Source organism: Microcebus murinus, chromosome 10, assembly GCF_040939455.1.
Source record: "Microcebus murinus isolate Inina chromosome 10, M.murinus_Inina_mat1.0, whole genome shotgun sequence".
Taxonomy (NCBI): Eukaryota; Metazoa; Chordata; class Mammalia; order Primates; family Cheirogaleidae; genus Microcebus; species Microcebus murinus.
The window spans coordinates 5,525,112-5,540,132 of record NC_134113.1 but is presented as its reverse complement, the minus strand read 5'-3'; the positions used below and the strand labels follow the sequence as shown (position 1 = coordinate 5,540,132).

Sequence of the window (15,021 nt, the reverse complement as noted above, 5' to 3'; positions counted from 1 at the left end):
TTCACACCCGAATTTTACCACACTTACAAAGAAGAACTAGTACCTATCTTGCAGAAACTATTCCACAACATCGAGAAGAACGGAAACCTCCCCGACACCTTTTATGAAGCGAATATTACTCTGATACCAAAACCAGGAAAGGATGCAACAAAAAAAGAAAACTACAGACCAATATCCCTAATGAATATAGATGCAAAAATTTTCAAGAAAATCTTAGCTAACCGAATCCAGATGCTTATCAAAAAAAATAATCCATCACAACCAAGTAGGCTTCATCCCAGGGATGCAGGGATGGTTCAACATACATAAATCTATAAATGCAATTCACCACATAAACAGAAGCAAAAACGAAGACCACATGATTCTCTCAATAGATGCAGAAAAAGCTTTTGACAAAATTCAACACCCTTTCATGATACGAACACTTAAGAAAATCGGCATAGAAGGGACATACCTAAAAATGATACAAGCCATATATGACAGACCCATAGCCAACATCATATGGAATGGGGGGAAATTGAAAGCATTCCCACTTAGAACTGGAACCAGACAAGGCTGCCCACTATCTCCACTTCTATTCAACACAGTGCTGGAAGTCCTGGCTACAGCAATCAGATAGGAAAGTGGAATTAAAGGTATCCAAATAGGGGCAGAAGAGATCAAACTTTCACTGTTTGCTGATGATAGGATATTATATTTAGAAAACCCCAATGATTCAACCAAGAAACTTCTGGAACTGATAAATAAATTTAGTAAAGTCTCAGGATACAAAATCAATACACAGAAATCAGAGGCATTCATATATGCAAACAACAATCAAATTGAGAACCAAATAAAAGACTCAATTCCCTTCACAATAGCAACAAAGAAATTAAAGTACCTAGGAATATACTTAACCAAGGAGGTAAAAGACCTCTATAGGGAGAACTATGAAACACTGAGGAAGGAAATAGCAGAGGATGTAAACAGATGGAAATCCATACCATGCTCGTGGATCGGCAGACTCAACATCATTAAAATGTCTAAACTACCTAAACTGATCTACAGATTCAATGCAATACCTATTAAAATCCCATCAGCATTCTTCACAGATATAGAAAAAATAATTTTACGCTTCGTATGGAACCAAAGAAGACTGCGAATATCAAGAGCAATTCTAGGCAACAAAAACAAAATGGGAGGTATTAATATGCCAGATATCAAACTATACTAGAAAGCTGTAGTAATTAAAGCAATCTGGTATTGGCACAAAAGTAGGAATATTGACCAGTGGAACAGATCTGAGAATCCTGATATAAAACCATCCTCATATAGCCATCTAATCTTTGACAAAGCAGACAAAAACATATGCTGGGGAAAAGAATCCCTTTTCAATAAATGGTGCTGGGAAAACTGGATAGCCACTTGTAGAAGGCTAAAGGAGGACCCACACCTTTCACCTCTCACAAAAATCAACTCATGCTGGATAACAGACTTAAACCTAAGGTATGAAACTATTAGAATTCGAGAGGAAGATGTTGGAAACACTCTCCTAGACATCGGCCTAGGCAAAGAGTTTATGAAGGAGTCCCCAAAGGCAATCACAGCAGCAACAAAATTAAATAAATGGGACATGATCAAACTACAAAGCTTCTGCACAGCCAAAGAAATAGTCATGAAAATAAACAGACAGCCTACAGAATGGGAGAAAATTTTTGCATCCTACCCATCTGATAAGGGGCTGATAACTAGAATATACTTAGAACTCACGAAAATCAGCAAGAAAAAATCAAATAACCCTATTAAAAAGTGGGCAAAGGACTTGAACAGAAACTTTTCTAAAGAAGACAGAAGAATGGCCAACAAACATATGAAAAAATGCTCAACATCTCTAATCATCAGGGAAATGTAAATCAAAACCACAATGAGATATCACTTAACTCCAGTGAGAATGGCCTTTATCAAAAAGTCTCCAAACAATAGATGCTGGCGTGGATGCAGAGAGAAGGGAACACTCCTACACTGCTGGTGGGACTGCAAACTAGTCCAACCTCTGTGGAAAGCAATATGGAGATACCTTAAAGTGATACAAGTGAATCTACCATTTGATCCAGCAATCCCATTGCTGGGCATCTACCCAAAAGATCCAATGACACTCTACAAAAAAGACACTGCACTCGAATGTTTATAGCAGCACAATTCATAATTGCAAGGCTGTGGACCCCCAAGTGCCCATCAATCCAAGAATGGATTAATAAAATGTGGTATATGTATACCATGGAGTACTATTCGGCTCTAAGAAACAATGGTGATATAGCACATTTTATATTTTCCTGGTTAGAGCTGGAACCCCTACTACTAAGTGAAGTATCCCAAGAATGAAAAAACAAGCACCACATATACTCACCAGCAAACTGGTATTAACTGAGCAGCACCTAAGTGGACACATAGGTACTACAGTAATAGGGTATTGGGCAGGGGGGAGGGGGGCGGGTATATACAAACATAATGAGTGAGATGTGCACCATCTGGGGGATGGTCATGCTGGAAACCCAGACTTGTGGGGGAGGGGGTAAAGGGCATTTATTGAAACCTTAAAATCTATACCCCCATAATATGCCAAAAAAAAAAAAAAAAAAAACCACTGGTAGGTTTAAATGTCACTCTAGAAGAATTAGAAGCCATAGACACTTGACTTGTCTGTGTGGTTCAAGGCTGGAGTACCACGGGAAGCATTTCTCAGCAGGAATTCCTGAGTCAGTAACATCCAGAACCTTGGAAACAGTACAAAGGTGGAGAGTGCTGGCTGTGGAAACAGTCAATCTGTATTGGTTCACTGGCACTGCTACTTACTAGCTATGCAACCATGTGCTTCTGTTTCCTCATTTGCAAAAAGACATGGAAAAGAGTATCTTTGTCACAGAGTTGCTACGAGGACTAGACAAGGTAATGAATGCACATGCCTGGCATTTGGTAGATACTCAGTATATATTAGCTATGTATTATTTCATATGAAATGTTTTTAATGATAGGCATGGAAGAACAATATCAATCAGAGATAGAAAACTCAGAAATTAGATGATAGAATTCAGGAGCAAATTAGAAAAAATTCATTTCAGGTATAGAGTATTATTAACTATAGTCAACCATGAAATTTGTAAAGAGATTAGATAGTGTTCTCACCATGCACACAAAACAATATCCATGTGTGGTAATAAATGTGTTAATTAAATGTGGTAATTATTTCACAGTGTGTGTGTATATATACATATATATATATCTCAAATCATCATGTTGTACATCTTAAATATATGCTATATTTGTCTACTATACCTCAATAAAGCTGAAAAAAATCATTTCAGAAATAGAGACTAAACTCAAAGAAACATAAGAACAAAGGAACACAACAGTAATAGAAGGTGAAATAAGCATTATGCCAAGTAAGGAAAGAAGGAAAGGAGGGAGAGAGGGAGGCAGGAAGAGAGGAACAAAGGGAAGAAGGAGGAAGGAGAGAAGGAAGAATTGTAAGAAAGTTGCCATTTGGAAAAGAAGATAGGAAAGAAAAAAGACCCAAAATATATATCATATGAATCACTGAAAAGAAAACCAAACAACAGAACAGAAGAAATACTAAAAATTACAATTCAAGAAATTTTCCTAAAATAAAAGAGACATAAATCTGAAAATTTTAAAAGTATACAATATACTCAGGAAATCAATCATTAGTATCTAATATCATCACATATTCTAGCAAAATTATTGGATTTTAAGTAAAAAGAAAAAATTTTCTGGGTATCCAGGCAAAAAGATCAAGTTACAAATAAGGGAAATAAAATCAAATTGTCGTCATCAAACTTTTCCTCAGCAAAAACTTTATGTCACCAGGCAATGGATAAAGATATTTAAGAGACTTAAGGAAAGAAAATTTGGGCCAAGGCTTTTTTATCTAGAAAAATGGATTTTTCAAGTATTAAGGCCACAGACAAACACAAACATATAAGAAACCAAAGAATATATTAATACTTTCCACAAGGATTTCCTGAGGAAATCAAGCTTTAATAGAAAACAAGCTTTAAATAACCAAAATGCCTGGATAGACAAATATAAGAAAGATGAAAGCAACCGAGCACATACGATAAAGGTTTTCACTCCTAATATGGCAATCTGTGGACACGGGGTCAAAATATTGCTAAAAAATGCTAATGTTCATCTCTGCCTTCAGTGAGTTCTAACCTCCATCCTGGTGAAGGGTCTTTCCTCGATATTGCTAGCTGCTGACTGATGAGGGTGGTAGCTGCTGAAGGTCAGTGGTGGCTGTGGCAATTTCTTAAAATAAGAATGACAAAGTTTGCCACGTTGACTGACTCTTCCTTTCATGAAAGATTTCTCTGTAGCATGCAATACTGTTTAATAGCATTTGACCCACAATAAACTTCTTTCAAAATTAGTCCTTCCTCTCAAACCCTGTGCTGTTGCTTTATCAACTAAGCTGATGTAATATTCTAAATGCTTTCATGTCAATTCAAGAATGTTCACAGCATCTTCATCAAGAGTAGATACTATCTCAAGAAACCACTTTCTGTGCTCATTCATAACAAGCAGCTCCTCATCCACTCAAGTTTTATCATGGGATTGCAGCAACTCAGTCCCATCTTCAGGCTCTACTTCCAATTCCAGTTCCCTTGCTAGTTCTACCAGATCTGCAGTGACTTCTTCCACTGGAGTCTTGAACCCCTCAAAGTCATCCATGAGGATTAGAATCCCCTTTTTCCAAACTCCTGCAAGTATTGATATTTTGACTTCCTCCCATGAATCATAAATGAACATAAATCGTGAAAGAACATGCCATGAATGTTCTTAATGGCATCTAGAATGGTGAACCCTTTCCAGAGGTTTTAAATTTACTTTTCCCAGATCCATCAGCAAAATCATTATCTATAGCAGCTACAGCCTTACAAAATATATTTCCTAAATAATAATACTTGAAAGCCTCAGTGCAGAGATTTAATATGATGAGCTCCAAACTACCACATCTGAACATCCACAAAAAGGTTTTCCCTTCTAACTGGAGGACTTGAATTTCAATTATAAAAGTTATGGAGTGAGTATGCAATGGGAAAATAGGCATGAATGAGATTTTATTTTAAGATAGTCTCCATGTGTGGACTATAGAAGACAGATTGGAATAGGCCCATGCTGTAGACTATGATATCGGCAGGAGGCAGCAACAAGAATATAAACTAATACTGTGGAAACAGGAATAAACAGAAGAATGACTGAATATATATCTTACACTTGATCAAATCAAAGACGCTTTTCATTGTGAGATACATTAGTTTATCCATCACCAATAAAGAAAATCTGCTGCCAATTATTGATAAAATACAAAAAAGAGAGAGATTTCCATAGTGAAATTGAAACTGTATTACAGAACTTAAAACACTTAATGAAATAACCAAAAGAAAAAAATAGTAAAAATTAGCAAAAAGAAAAAAAAAAATGCCAGCATAAACTGAAGCAAAAAGTAATTTAATACATACAGGCAGACAGAAAAGTTTTCCTTCCAATTATGGTAGATTAGTTCATACTAAACCAACATCCCCCTTACCAGCAGACAACAATTATCAACTCTGGGGAAAACATAAACAAAAAACTATCTGAAGACACTGGGAACAACTGAAAGCAGATACAAACTGAAGGTGGCAGTTGGGAAAATGAACTTTTATTATTATTTGGCTTTTTACCTGAGGACAGGCCCAGATGGAACCATGCTCAATGGCTAGAATTTGGATATAAACTCAGGCTTTAGGAATCAGAAAACAGACTTCTGGCCTACCATAGCAGCTGGAAAATAAGGAGGGAAAGCCCAAAGGAAGAGAGGCCTAGAGAGTGATCACCAAAATCTATGAATAAACTTTCCCCAAATCTCTTGCTAACCCCTGAACTATAGATGTGTAGAGCAGACACCAAGCTGCCCATCTAAGGATAAAATACAAAACAAAGAGTTCAGGTATTATTCCCCTCAGGGAGGACAAAGATAAGAGTTTGAGTGCAGCCAAGTAAACTGGCTGCTAACACAAAAAACTTAAATTCTTCAGAGGAACATAACAAAATCCAATGCAAAATTTACTATATCCAGGATAAATTTCAAAATAATTAGACATAGGAAAAAAATTCAGGTAACTGTGATCCACATTCAAGAAGAAAGGTAGTTAATAAAGACCAATCCCTGAGATGACCTAGATGTTGAAATTAGTAGATGAAAAATTTTAAATAACAGTGTTTGAGAATGTAAAGGAAAATATACTCCTACTGAATAAACAGATAAGAAATCTCAGCAGAACAAGAGAGCTGTAGCAATGTACTGTGTGTCTATAGTGTATGTAAAAGTATAATGTAGGACAGCAATATAACAACGGATGGGAGTGAAGAATTGGGAAAACACTTATGTAAGATCCTTACACTTCAAGTGAATCAGTAAAATATTATTTACAAGTAGATTCTAGTTAATTAAATATGTATATTGTGAACACTAGAACAAGTACAAAAAATTAACAATACAAAGACAACAGAAGAAGTAAAATGGAATAGAAAATGTTTGATTTACCCAAATTTCTTAAAATTATGCAAACTCTACAGAAGAAAAAGTAGAGTGGTGGACAGACAAGGAAGGAAAGGAACATAATGAACAAAAGGCAAAGATCCCCCTTGGAAGAAAATGTAACTCAAGATACAAAATTATTTTACAGAATATCTTAATAAAAACATGAATTTAGTAAAACAAGAACTCAGTGACAACATGGTGAAACAATGAGATGGGAAATAATACAGTAGACTTAAGGAAACACTCTTATAGAACTAATAAGTAAATTAGAAACAGCAAGGAATAAAATAGACCTTGGTGAAAATCAAATTACAGGTACAGATAAAAGATCTAAGATGGTCATTGCGAATACAGAGGAAAAAGACAAAAAGAATGAAGCACTTAGAGAGAATGTAATAGATATAGAAGACAAAAACAACCCAACATAAAGATAATTTGTATCTCTGCAGTTAAAAATTTGGAAGCTGAAAGATTTATTCAAAGATATATAATATTACTACAAATTTTTGAAGAATTTACAAATGAAAAATATACTGTGTTCTGAAAAACTGATGCAGAAGGTACAACACATATACTAGCTATGCCAAAGAAATTCAGGGATGAATCATTCTTTAGGCAACCAGCCAGAGAAAGCAAATCACCAATAACAGAGAAAATTAAGCAGGCATCAGACTTCTCCATAGCCAGACTCAGTACCAGAAGGCAATAGATCAGTCTATGGTGTTTTAAAGAGGAAAAATGTGACCCATGGATATTGTATCCAGCCAAGAATAGTCATCATTTTCTTGAATTTCACTTAAATTTCTATTCTTCTGATACACTCAAGTAAAGGCAAATTCTTATATACAACAGCATCTATATAAACCCATTTGCATACATGTGTTTCTTTCTACCTATCCCTCCTTTCCATATATTAATATATGCATGGAAAGATGCCAGGAATAATGTTGACAGTGGCTATTTCTGGGTAGTGGGATTGGTTTGATTGTTTACTTCTATCTTTCACTCATCTGCATTAGTACCTGTCTCACAGGGCTGGGAGGAATATGAAAAGATGATACAGAAACATGCTTATCATAGTGCCTGGCATGGGAAGCTTTAAAAAGGAGAATACTGGAGTCTGCTATAAGTGATCTTGATTAGTGAAACCAGGCTGAAACCTGAGAATCTGTCATTTGTCAGCTTGCTAGTGAGATGGATCTGAGAATCACAGAAGGTGCTCAATGAATACTTGCTGCACTGAAGGAAGCTGAAAGCACACAGCAACGAGCCATTCTGAACGAGCCAGTCACAGTGGTGGTAAACCCCTGAAGCAACAAACCACTAAGGAGAAATCCTGTTTAAGGCAAGGAAAATGACAAATGACCAAGAGGGGATAGTGTCCAGTTGAATTATGCATACATTCATACTCAAAGAACTGGACCCCTGCTCCCTCCAAAACTATCCCATAGGTTGGCAACTCTAAGCATTACACTGATGAGGCTGGGACAGAGACTATTAGCACAAGGAACAATTTTCCCTCCCACGGTTATATGCCTACGTAAGCATGGCTTTGCACATCTAAAAAACTGCAAATTACTCAACTATTTGCCCTTTTCACATTAAGATTTTTCCTATCATTAAAGGAATGTATGTTTATTATTTTAAAAATCTCTGAAACTACAGAAGCAGCAGAAGGAAAATAAAATAACACCCAGAGACATATCACTTTAAGACGATCTGTGAGTATTTTGGAATGTTTTCTAGTCAGTCACAGATATTCCACATACATTTTCTATGTTATCACTAATTCTTTGTGGAAATCATTGTTCCTGGTGTGCATTTTACTGTGTGCATATGCTGCAACTCAACCCTTTTTCTATTGTTAGGCATTTATATTATTCTTATAAATAATGATACCATGGCTATCTTTGTAGATAATGTATTTTCTATATTTGAAAGTATTTCTTCAGGAAAGATTCAAAGAAGAGAAATTACCACGCCAAAAGATATTGAAATCTTTAGCTTCATACTTTAAAAATACTTACCTTGGTTTCCCATAAGATATCTAAGGTTCAAATCATTATTTGTGCTGAGGTTCTTCAAAAAAACATTGTAATCCACTGCAGTATCTTTATCGATATTGTAGTGTTTTGAAAACCTAAAATATAAATGTTCTTTAGAAATCAAAAATTACCACACAGTGAATCTACAATAAAGCAAGTTTGTTACTAAGGTATCCTTTGCACTGAGGTTGACATTCATTTTAATGTCTGTTTCTAGCTACAGCTGGAATTTAAAAATAAACCCTAGGAAATGTTACTGTAAGATTTTTTGAATTCAGCTACTTCACTTTTCCAGCCTAACAGACGGGTGCACAGAGGTCGGAATGAGGAAGAAACATCGCTGAACCTGCTGAGGCTTGCCCCTGCTATCCAAACCCCAGTCGAGCTTCTCCTTTCTCCCGAGAGGGGGAAGGAAGCCGGGGATTTACTGCAAGGCAGCCACCTCTCTACTCAGACAGCAGACGTAGGTCCCGCTTGCCTTTAATAATTGGAGGCATATGAGTCCATTAGCATAAAATTTCCTTCACCAGAGAAATCCAGAGCTGGGTGGAGGGGTGAACGTAGATGATGGTCTTGACTCCACATGTTTCTCTGGAGAGAAACTGAGACCCACAAATGGCATGTGGTTTCAAAACAGTGGATGGTGGAAGGGACAAGGCTTTTCTTCAAGCAGTCTATGATTTTTATATATATTAAGGAATATTTGAACCCCTTAACCACTGCGTATTCCTAAAATATGTTGAGATACTCTTTTTTAAAGTTAAGTAGGATGTTTGGATTTTTTAAAAATGAATTTTGTATTATTCAAATCTGCCACTTGATAAATGGTTTTCTAGATAATTTCTGTGTTATTACATTTCTAAAACTTGATGGTTTTTAAATGTTTGGTTATAGTATCTCCATATGTGTTGATTTCTATAATTATCTAATGTTGTACTGCTTTCTAAAAATTGTTATAATTATCACTTAAAGTATTTGTTATTTTTCTGTTTTCCAAATTTAACAAAGAGTAATGTCATTTACTCATTTCAATGCATACCTTTTTTTCCACTTTGATGAATCTTGCCTATTGTTCTAATAAGAAAAATCATCTTAAATATGATAGCTGCCAGATGTTAACACCGAATCTCCCTAAACAGCTCCATCTTTCAGCCATAGTCTGTCTTGTGAAAATGAGGTGGCAAGCTCGAGAACCCAGAAGGTGGTACCTAATATCCTCCTTTTTGAGTTCCTGTCATATAGAAAGTGTTAGCTCTTCTGTTGCACCAGGAAAATGGCAGCATACTGATGAGAGGCTCATAGCCAGTCTTCCAGTTTCTGATGAAAATGCAGCAATCCTTGAAACCAGTACTTGCTCATAGGAAAATCCTGCCCTGTCTTAATCCCCAGGCCATCTGCATTCGCAGTACCTGCTGCACATTCGTGGAGGACAGAAAGAATCCCATGGTAATGTTTTCTACAAATAAATTTTCAAAACTGAAGCCTCAGTACTACACAAGAATGCAGCAACTCAAAACGCTTTTTATAAAAAGAAAGGATGGGAGACAGAACCATTCCTAAGATACAACAATCAAGGCCATTGTCACAGGGACCTGAACTCTGGACAGGAGGATGTACAAGCCTGCAAAGACCAGCAGACAAGTTGGTCATGCAGAAAGGCCAAACTTAGGGAGAAGGGAATGACCCCAATCATCCCATAAAGCTCTCCAGCATCACCAGCTGGAACTGTGCTTCACTCATCCATTCAGGTGACAGGCTGACCTTTGGGGCTTTGTTTGTTTGTTTTACAAGGCTGCTAATAAATTTTTTTGCCTATATCAAATGCTCTGGCCTGCAGGGGAAAGGAAGGTAGGGTGGAGTGAGATAGGAAAGGAAAAACAAAACCTGATAGGTTTCAAGCAAGCCCTGACTAAGTATAAAACTTGGTAAAAGTTATCTCTGGCTTCTTGTTTTACATAGGCTGGACAGTATCTGCAGCCCAAAAGGAATTGTTTATAAAAGAGTAAAGGGCATTCATGGAATTTTCACAATTATGATATAGTCACCATGAGATGAGCACCTACTATGTGCAGATGCATCACAGGCATGTTATGTACATTACCTGGAACCTTCATCCCGGCCCTGCAACGTGGGCTGCTCAGTTCCCACTTCTTTAAGAGGAAACTGAGTTTCAGAAAGGCCCAGGCACTTCCCCAAGGCTGGAGAACTAGGGAGGGCAGAGCACAGACTTCACCTCTAGCATGTCTGACTTCAAAGCACAGGCCGTTTCTATCACACCAAGAGCCAAATGTTGATTTTAAATAGAAAGCTGTTAGATAAAAGACAGGATTCAAAAATGCATTGTGTTTCCTGCTCAAAAACTAAAAAGGCAAAGTTAATACTGAAGCAGCTTCTCGAGGAAAGAATATATTCTTGAGCTTCAATGGGAAAAGCATTAAAGCAATTGAAGAAATGGTCTCCTTTTGATCTTCTGTGTTTCCTAGTCTAAAAGAAAGCAATTCTATTATGTTAAGTTTCTCAAGCCTTATCATGAAAACAGCATTGTTTCTGAGGCTTAAAAAAATCTCAAATAAAAATTTGTGGAGTTCTTTATTACTCAATACTTATGAGATGGGGAAACAGACAGTAACATTTTTTATAGATTTACTAGGTTGGAGACTGCAGTGCCAAACACAAGGTTTATTGTCAAATAAAACACTGTTTTGTTTTTTGATTGCCTGTTTTAGAAGAGCGCTGCCTCTGTTCTATAATTGCGTGCACAAAATTATTTAATTTGTTTTGTTTGGATCTTATTCTGGACATTTTCCCAGCCGGAAAAGATGTAAAAATTAAAACATCTATTATGTCTTTTATATTCTGAGGTGGGTTATAAAGAGGAAAAAAAGGAGAAGAAAGTATTCAAAAGGGTAGGAAATATCCATTTTCTAAAGTCTGCCTGATTTTCAGCCCCTGCAGCCTCAGTGACAGTCGCTGCCCTCTAGACTTCTTCACCTCTGAGGCAAATTCCTCTACTCCACCTCTAGCAGCAGCCGTGCTGTCTTTAGGGCATGAGTAATGTCTTTAGGGCATGAGTAAGGCCTATGGGGACCCACTTTAATAACAACTTAGAACTCCTGTGCAAGCTCAGGGTGAAATAATGAGGCTCAGCGCTTTGGTAGTGGCCTGGAGGGTATTTAGAAAAGTGTTTGGGAAAAGGCAGAAGAGGGAAAGGACTTTTGGCTGGGTACTATATAAATTAAGCTGAACTTGGGCCATTCATTTAGTGGCTTCCACTCACAACTCAAGTAGCCATAGAAGCCAGGCATTTGGCTTCTTCTAAATAATCTGGAGTTTACTGGAGGTTCAAAAGCAAAACAAAACAAAAAACAATGCCAATGTAGGCTTGCGTACACTGCCCTTGGAGTCAGGAGCAGGTGGTGGCGGCTTTCAAACTCCATGAAGCAGCTAAATGTTCTGTTGTTCATCACCTCCCTGCTGCGCAGCCCCCCAACCTCAGCAACACAGTCCTCAATGGAAAATTAAGTTTCTGTTATTATATCAGGATGGAGAGCCAACAGGGAGCCCATCGACAAATGAATAAATCCTGAAATTTGTCGTTCCTCTCCTAACCCCAGGCTTTGAGTAAAAATCAACTGTGAACTGAAAACGCGTGGGATGGAGGTTGCAGTGCCCAGCAGGAAGAGACAATTGGTGATGGATGACTCATATAATCTAGATGCACTCAAACCTGCAGGCCAGAGGGCCCGCCAGGATGATGCTTAGGGAAGGAGAACCATTAGCTCTCATTTTTGAGAATTCATGGAGAGCCTCAGGAACACAGGAGAAAGCCCAGTGAGTGCCCCTTTGAAAAAGAAGGCAGGAGGGAGGAGGATGGATGGATCCAATGAACCCAACAGGTCTCATTTGGAAATGGGTTAAGAAGCATTGCTGCGTGGTCCCTCACCACACCTGCACGTACTTACTTGCTATATTCCTCATCCCTTAACTTCAAACAGAAGGTCTCCAGAACTCTTCTTAGCTCATGTGGTTGAACCAGTCCAGTCTTGTTAACATCAATGAGCTTAAAGGCTTTGGTAACAGTTTTAATGTTTTTGAAAACCTATGTATAAAAAATGATTTAGGAAAAGTCAAAAGATCTAGTGTTAAAAACCAAATGGTAATAAAAATGTGAAAGTTTCTTAATACTTCTTGTAAAATAAAATGTTTTCAAAGACTCACAGTGGTAGGCATTGCAAAATGACATGTTTATGGAAAAAAAGAACACTTTGCATTTATTGAATGTTTTCAAGGCAATTTTCTCTGTAAATGGTCTTAGCAATTTAAAAAAAAAACTCTTTCTGATGTAAAGCAATAAGTCTCATACACAATTCATTCCCTTTTAGGGCCGTATGAAAAATCTTTTTTGTTAATTGATACTTTAAAACTACAGTTTTGGCATAGCTGGACTTGCACAATTTTTATTTTTCACAGCCATATGCAAACTATTTTTACTAGGAGCTGGAAAATATGACTATATTTCAACCCGTCTGAATTTTTTAAAGATATTACAGAAAAGTTTTATAGAGATCTTCTCCAAACTCAGCAAATGCTATTTATCGGGCACACAGACGCATAAGGCTTTAGGACGGGCCCTGTGGAGACACAGAGAAAACCAAGGGGCTCCCAGGAGCCAAGCCCAAAGCTAGGTGACTGAATCCTCCCAACCCACCTGGTGGAAGTACCATTTCCCAATTTTAGATAAGGAGACTGACCACTCCCCGCTCATACTCTACAATGACCGCTGATAGCACAATCATACCCCACACCACAGCTGCTCCCCCCCTCCCAAAAAAAATCTTTCCAGCTCACTCCCTTGGGTGCCCAAAGCCCCCAGCCTTGACCCTGCCAGGACCACTGCCTGGGCTCCTGCCTCCTTGCACACTCTGCTCCTCTCATCTCCACTTCCTTCTTAAGTCACCCACCTGCACCCCTGCACCCCGCTGCCCCGGGGTGACATACTCAGCTCCCTGTTCCCCTCCTCTGCCTCCTACTCTCTTGGCAAGACCCCAACCAGAGGTAAATTCAACTCATTGCCCCTTCCAAACCCATGCAAACAGCCTGATGGAGCAGAGGGGAAACGTACCACAGGCACCTCCCAGGCTTCCAGCCAGGATGTGGTACTGCATGGTACTCCCTCTGTGGCCACATCAACTCCTACACACCATCACCCTCATGCATGCTCACACACACACACACACACACACACACACACACACACACACACACACTCTCACATATACTCCATCCAAACAGCCATTTCCACCTTCTCCACCCTCCTAACCTCCAGTTTCTCATCCCACCTCCTTCCTCTCCACTGACAACCCTGCTTCTTATTTTACAGAGGAAACAGAAGCCACTGCGAGACAATGCTCCCATGCACCCACACTACCGTCTGCCCAGCTCCATGCTCAGATGAGGAGCCTCTTGTCCTATTCCAGGGAATGAACCTCTGTGATCCCACCAGGCAGCCAGGCGGGCTGCACGACCATGTGAGCCTGTCCCTATGGCCAAGCAAGGAAGTGTTCCTGTACTGTCCGTCCTGCTCACTCAGAGGCCACCTTGTTCTGACATACCATGTCAGAATAGAACCCCTCCTTGCCTTTCCTCTTCCTCCTATCACTGGTTCTCTTGCACAGAAATCCCCTCTCCAGATTGTCACCAATGCATCTCCCCATTCTCCCTCCTAAAATCACTCCCATAGCTTTGTCCCCACCACTGCACAAACACTGTCCTTGTTGGGGTGACCAAAGACTTCTACTTCACCAGACCCAATGGTAGGTTCCCAGTCCTCATCTTGCTGTCCCAGCAGCAGCACTTGACACAGCTGCTGGGACCTTCTTCCTTCAGGCACCTTTCCTCTGTGGCTTCCAGATCCCTCTCTCTGCTTCTCCTCCAGCCTCTCTGGCATCTTATTCTCCATCTTCCTCCTTGGCTCCTCTTGGCTCCCACCTTGAAGCCTGGAGCCTTCAAGACTCAGTCATCTGCCCTCTCTGTCCTCTGGCCACACTTACTCCTCCACAGGTCAGTCCTGTGGCTTCAGTGACCAACTGAAGACTCCCAAATGTCTGCTGGAGCCCTGTGCTCTTCTCTAAGCTTGGGTTAGCACATCCAACTGCCCACCTGACACCCACCTCGAGGCCCTAACAGACATCTCAGATTTACCAAACCCAAGCTGCTCCCCCTACAGTCTCCGGCCCTAATAAATGGCAAATCCATCTACCAGATTCCTTTTTTCTCATATCCCATCTTCAGTCCACCAGCACCTCCCCAGCACACCTCCAGAATCCAGTTGTGTCTCACTCCTTCCATCCCATACCCTACAGGCTAGTGCAACAGCCTCCCACTCGGTCCTCC

At 39.1% G+C, this 15,021-nt stretch overlaps 1 protein-coding gene across 1 annotated transcript in view; it reads right to left on the bottom strand.

Moving 5' to 3' along the window:
• Positions 1-15,021, bottom strand: part of EFCAB6 (EF-hand calcium binding domain 6) — a 244,799-nt gene that overhangs the window by 171,970 nt on the left and 57,808 nt on the right. Inside the window, exons 8-9 of the mRNA XM_012757712.3 lie at positions 12,591-12,727; positions 8,611-8,723 (exon numbers count right to left, since the gene is read on the bottom strand). Coding sequence (XP_012613166.2) covers positions 8,611-8,723; positions 12,591-12,727 — 250 coding nt within the window. The remainder of the gene's footprint in view (positions 1-8,610; positions 8,724-12,590; positions 12,728-15,021) is intronic.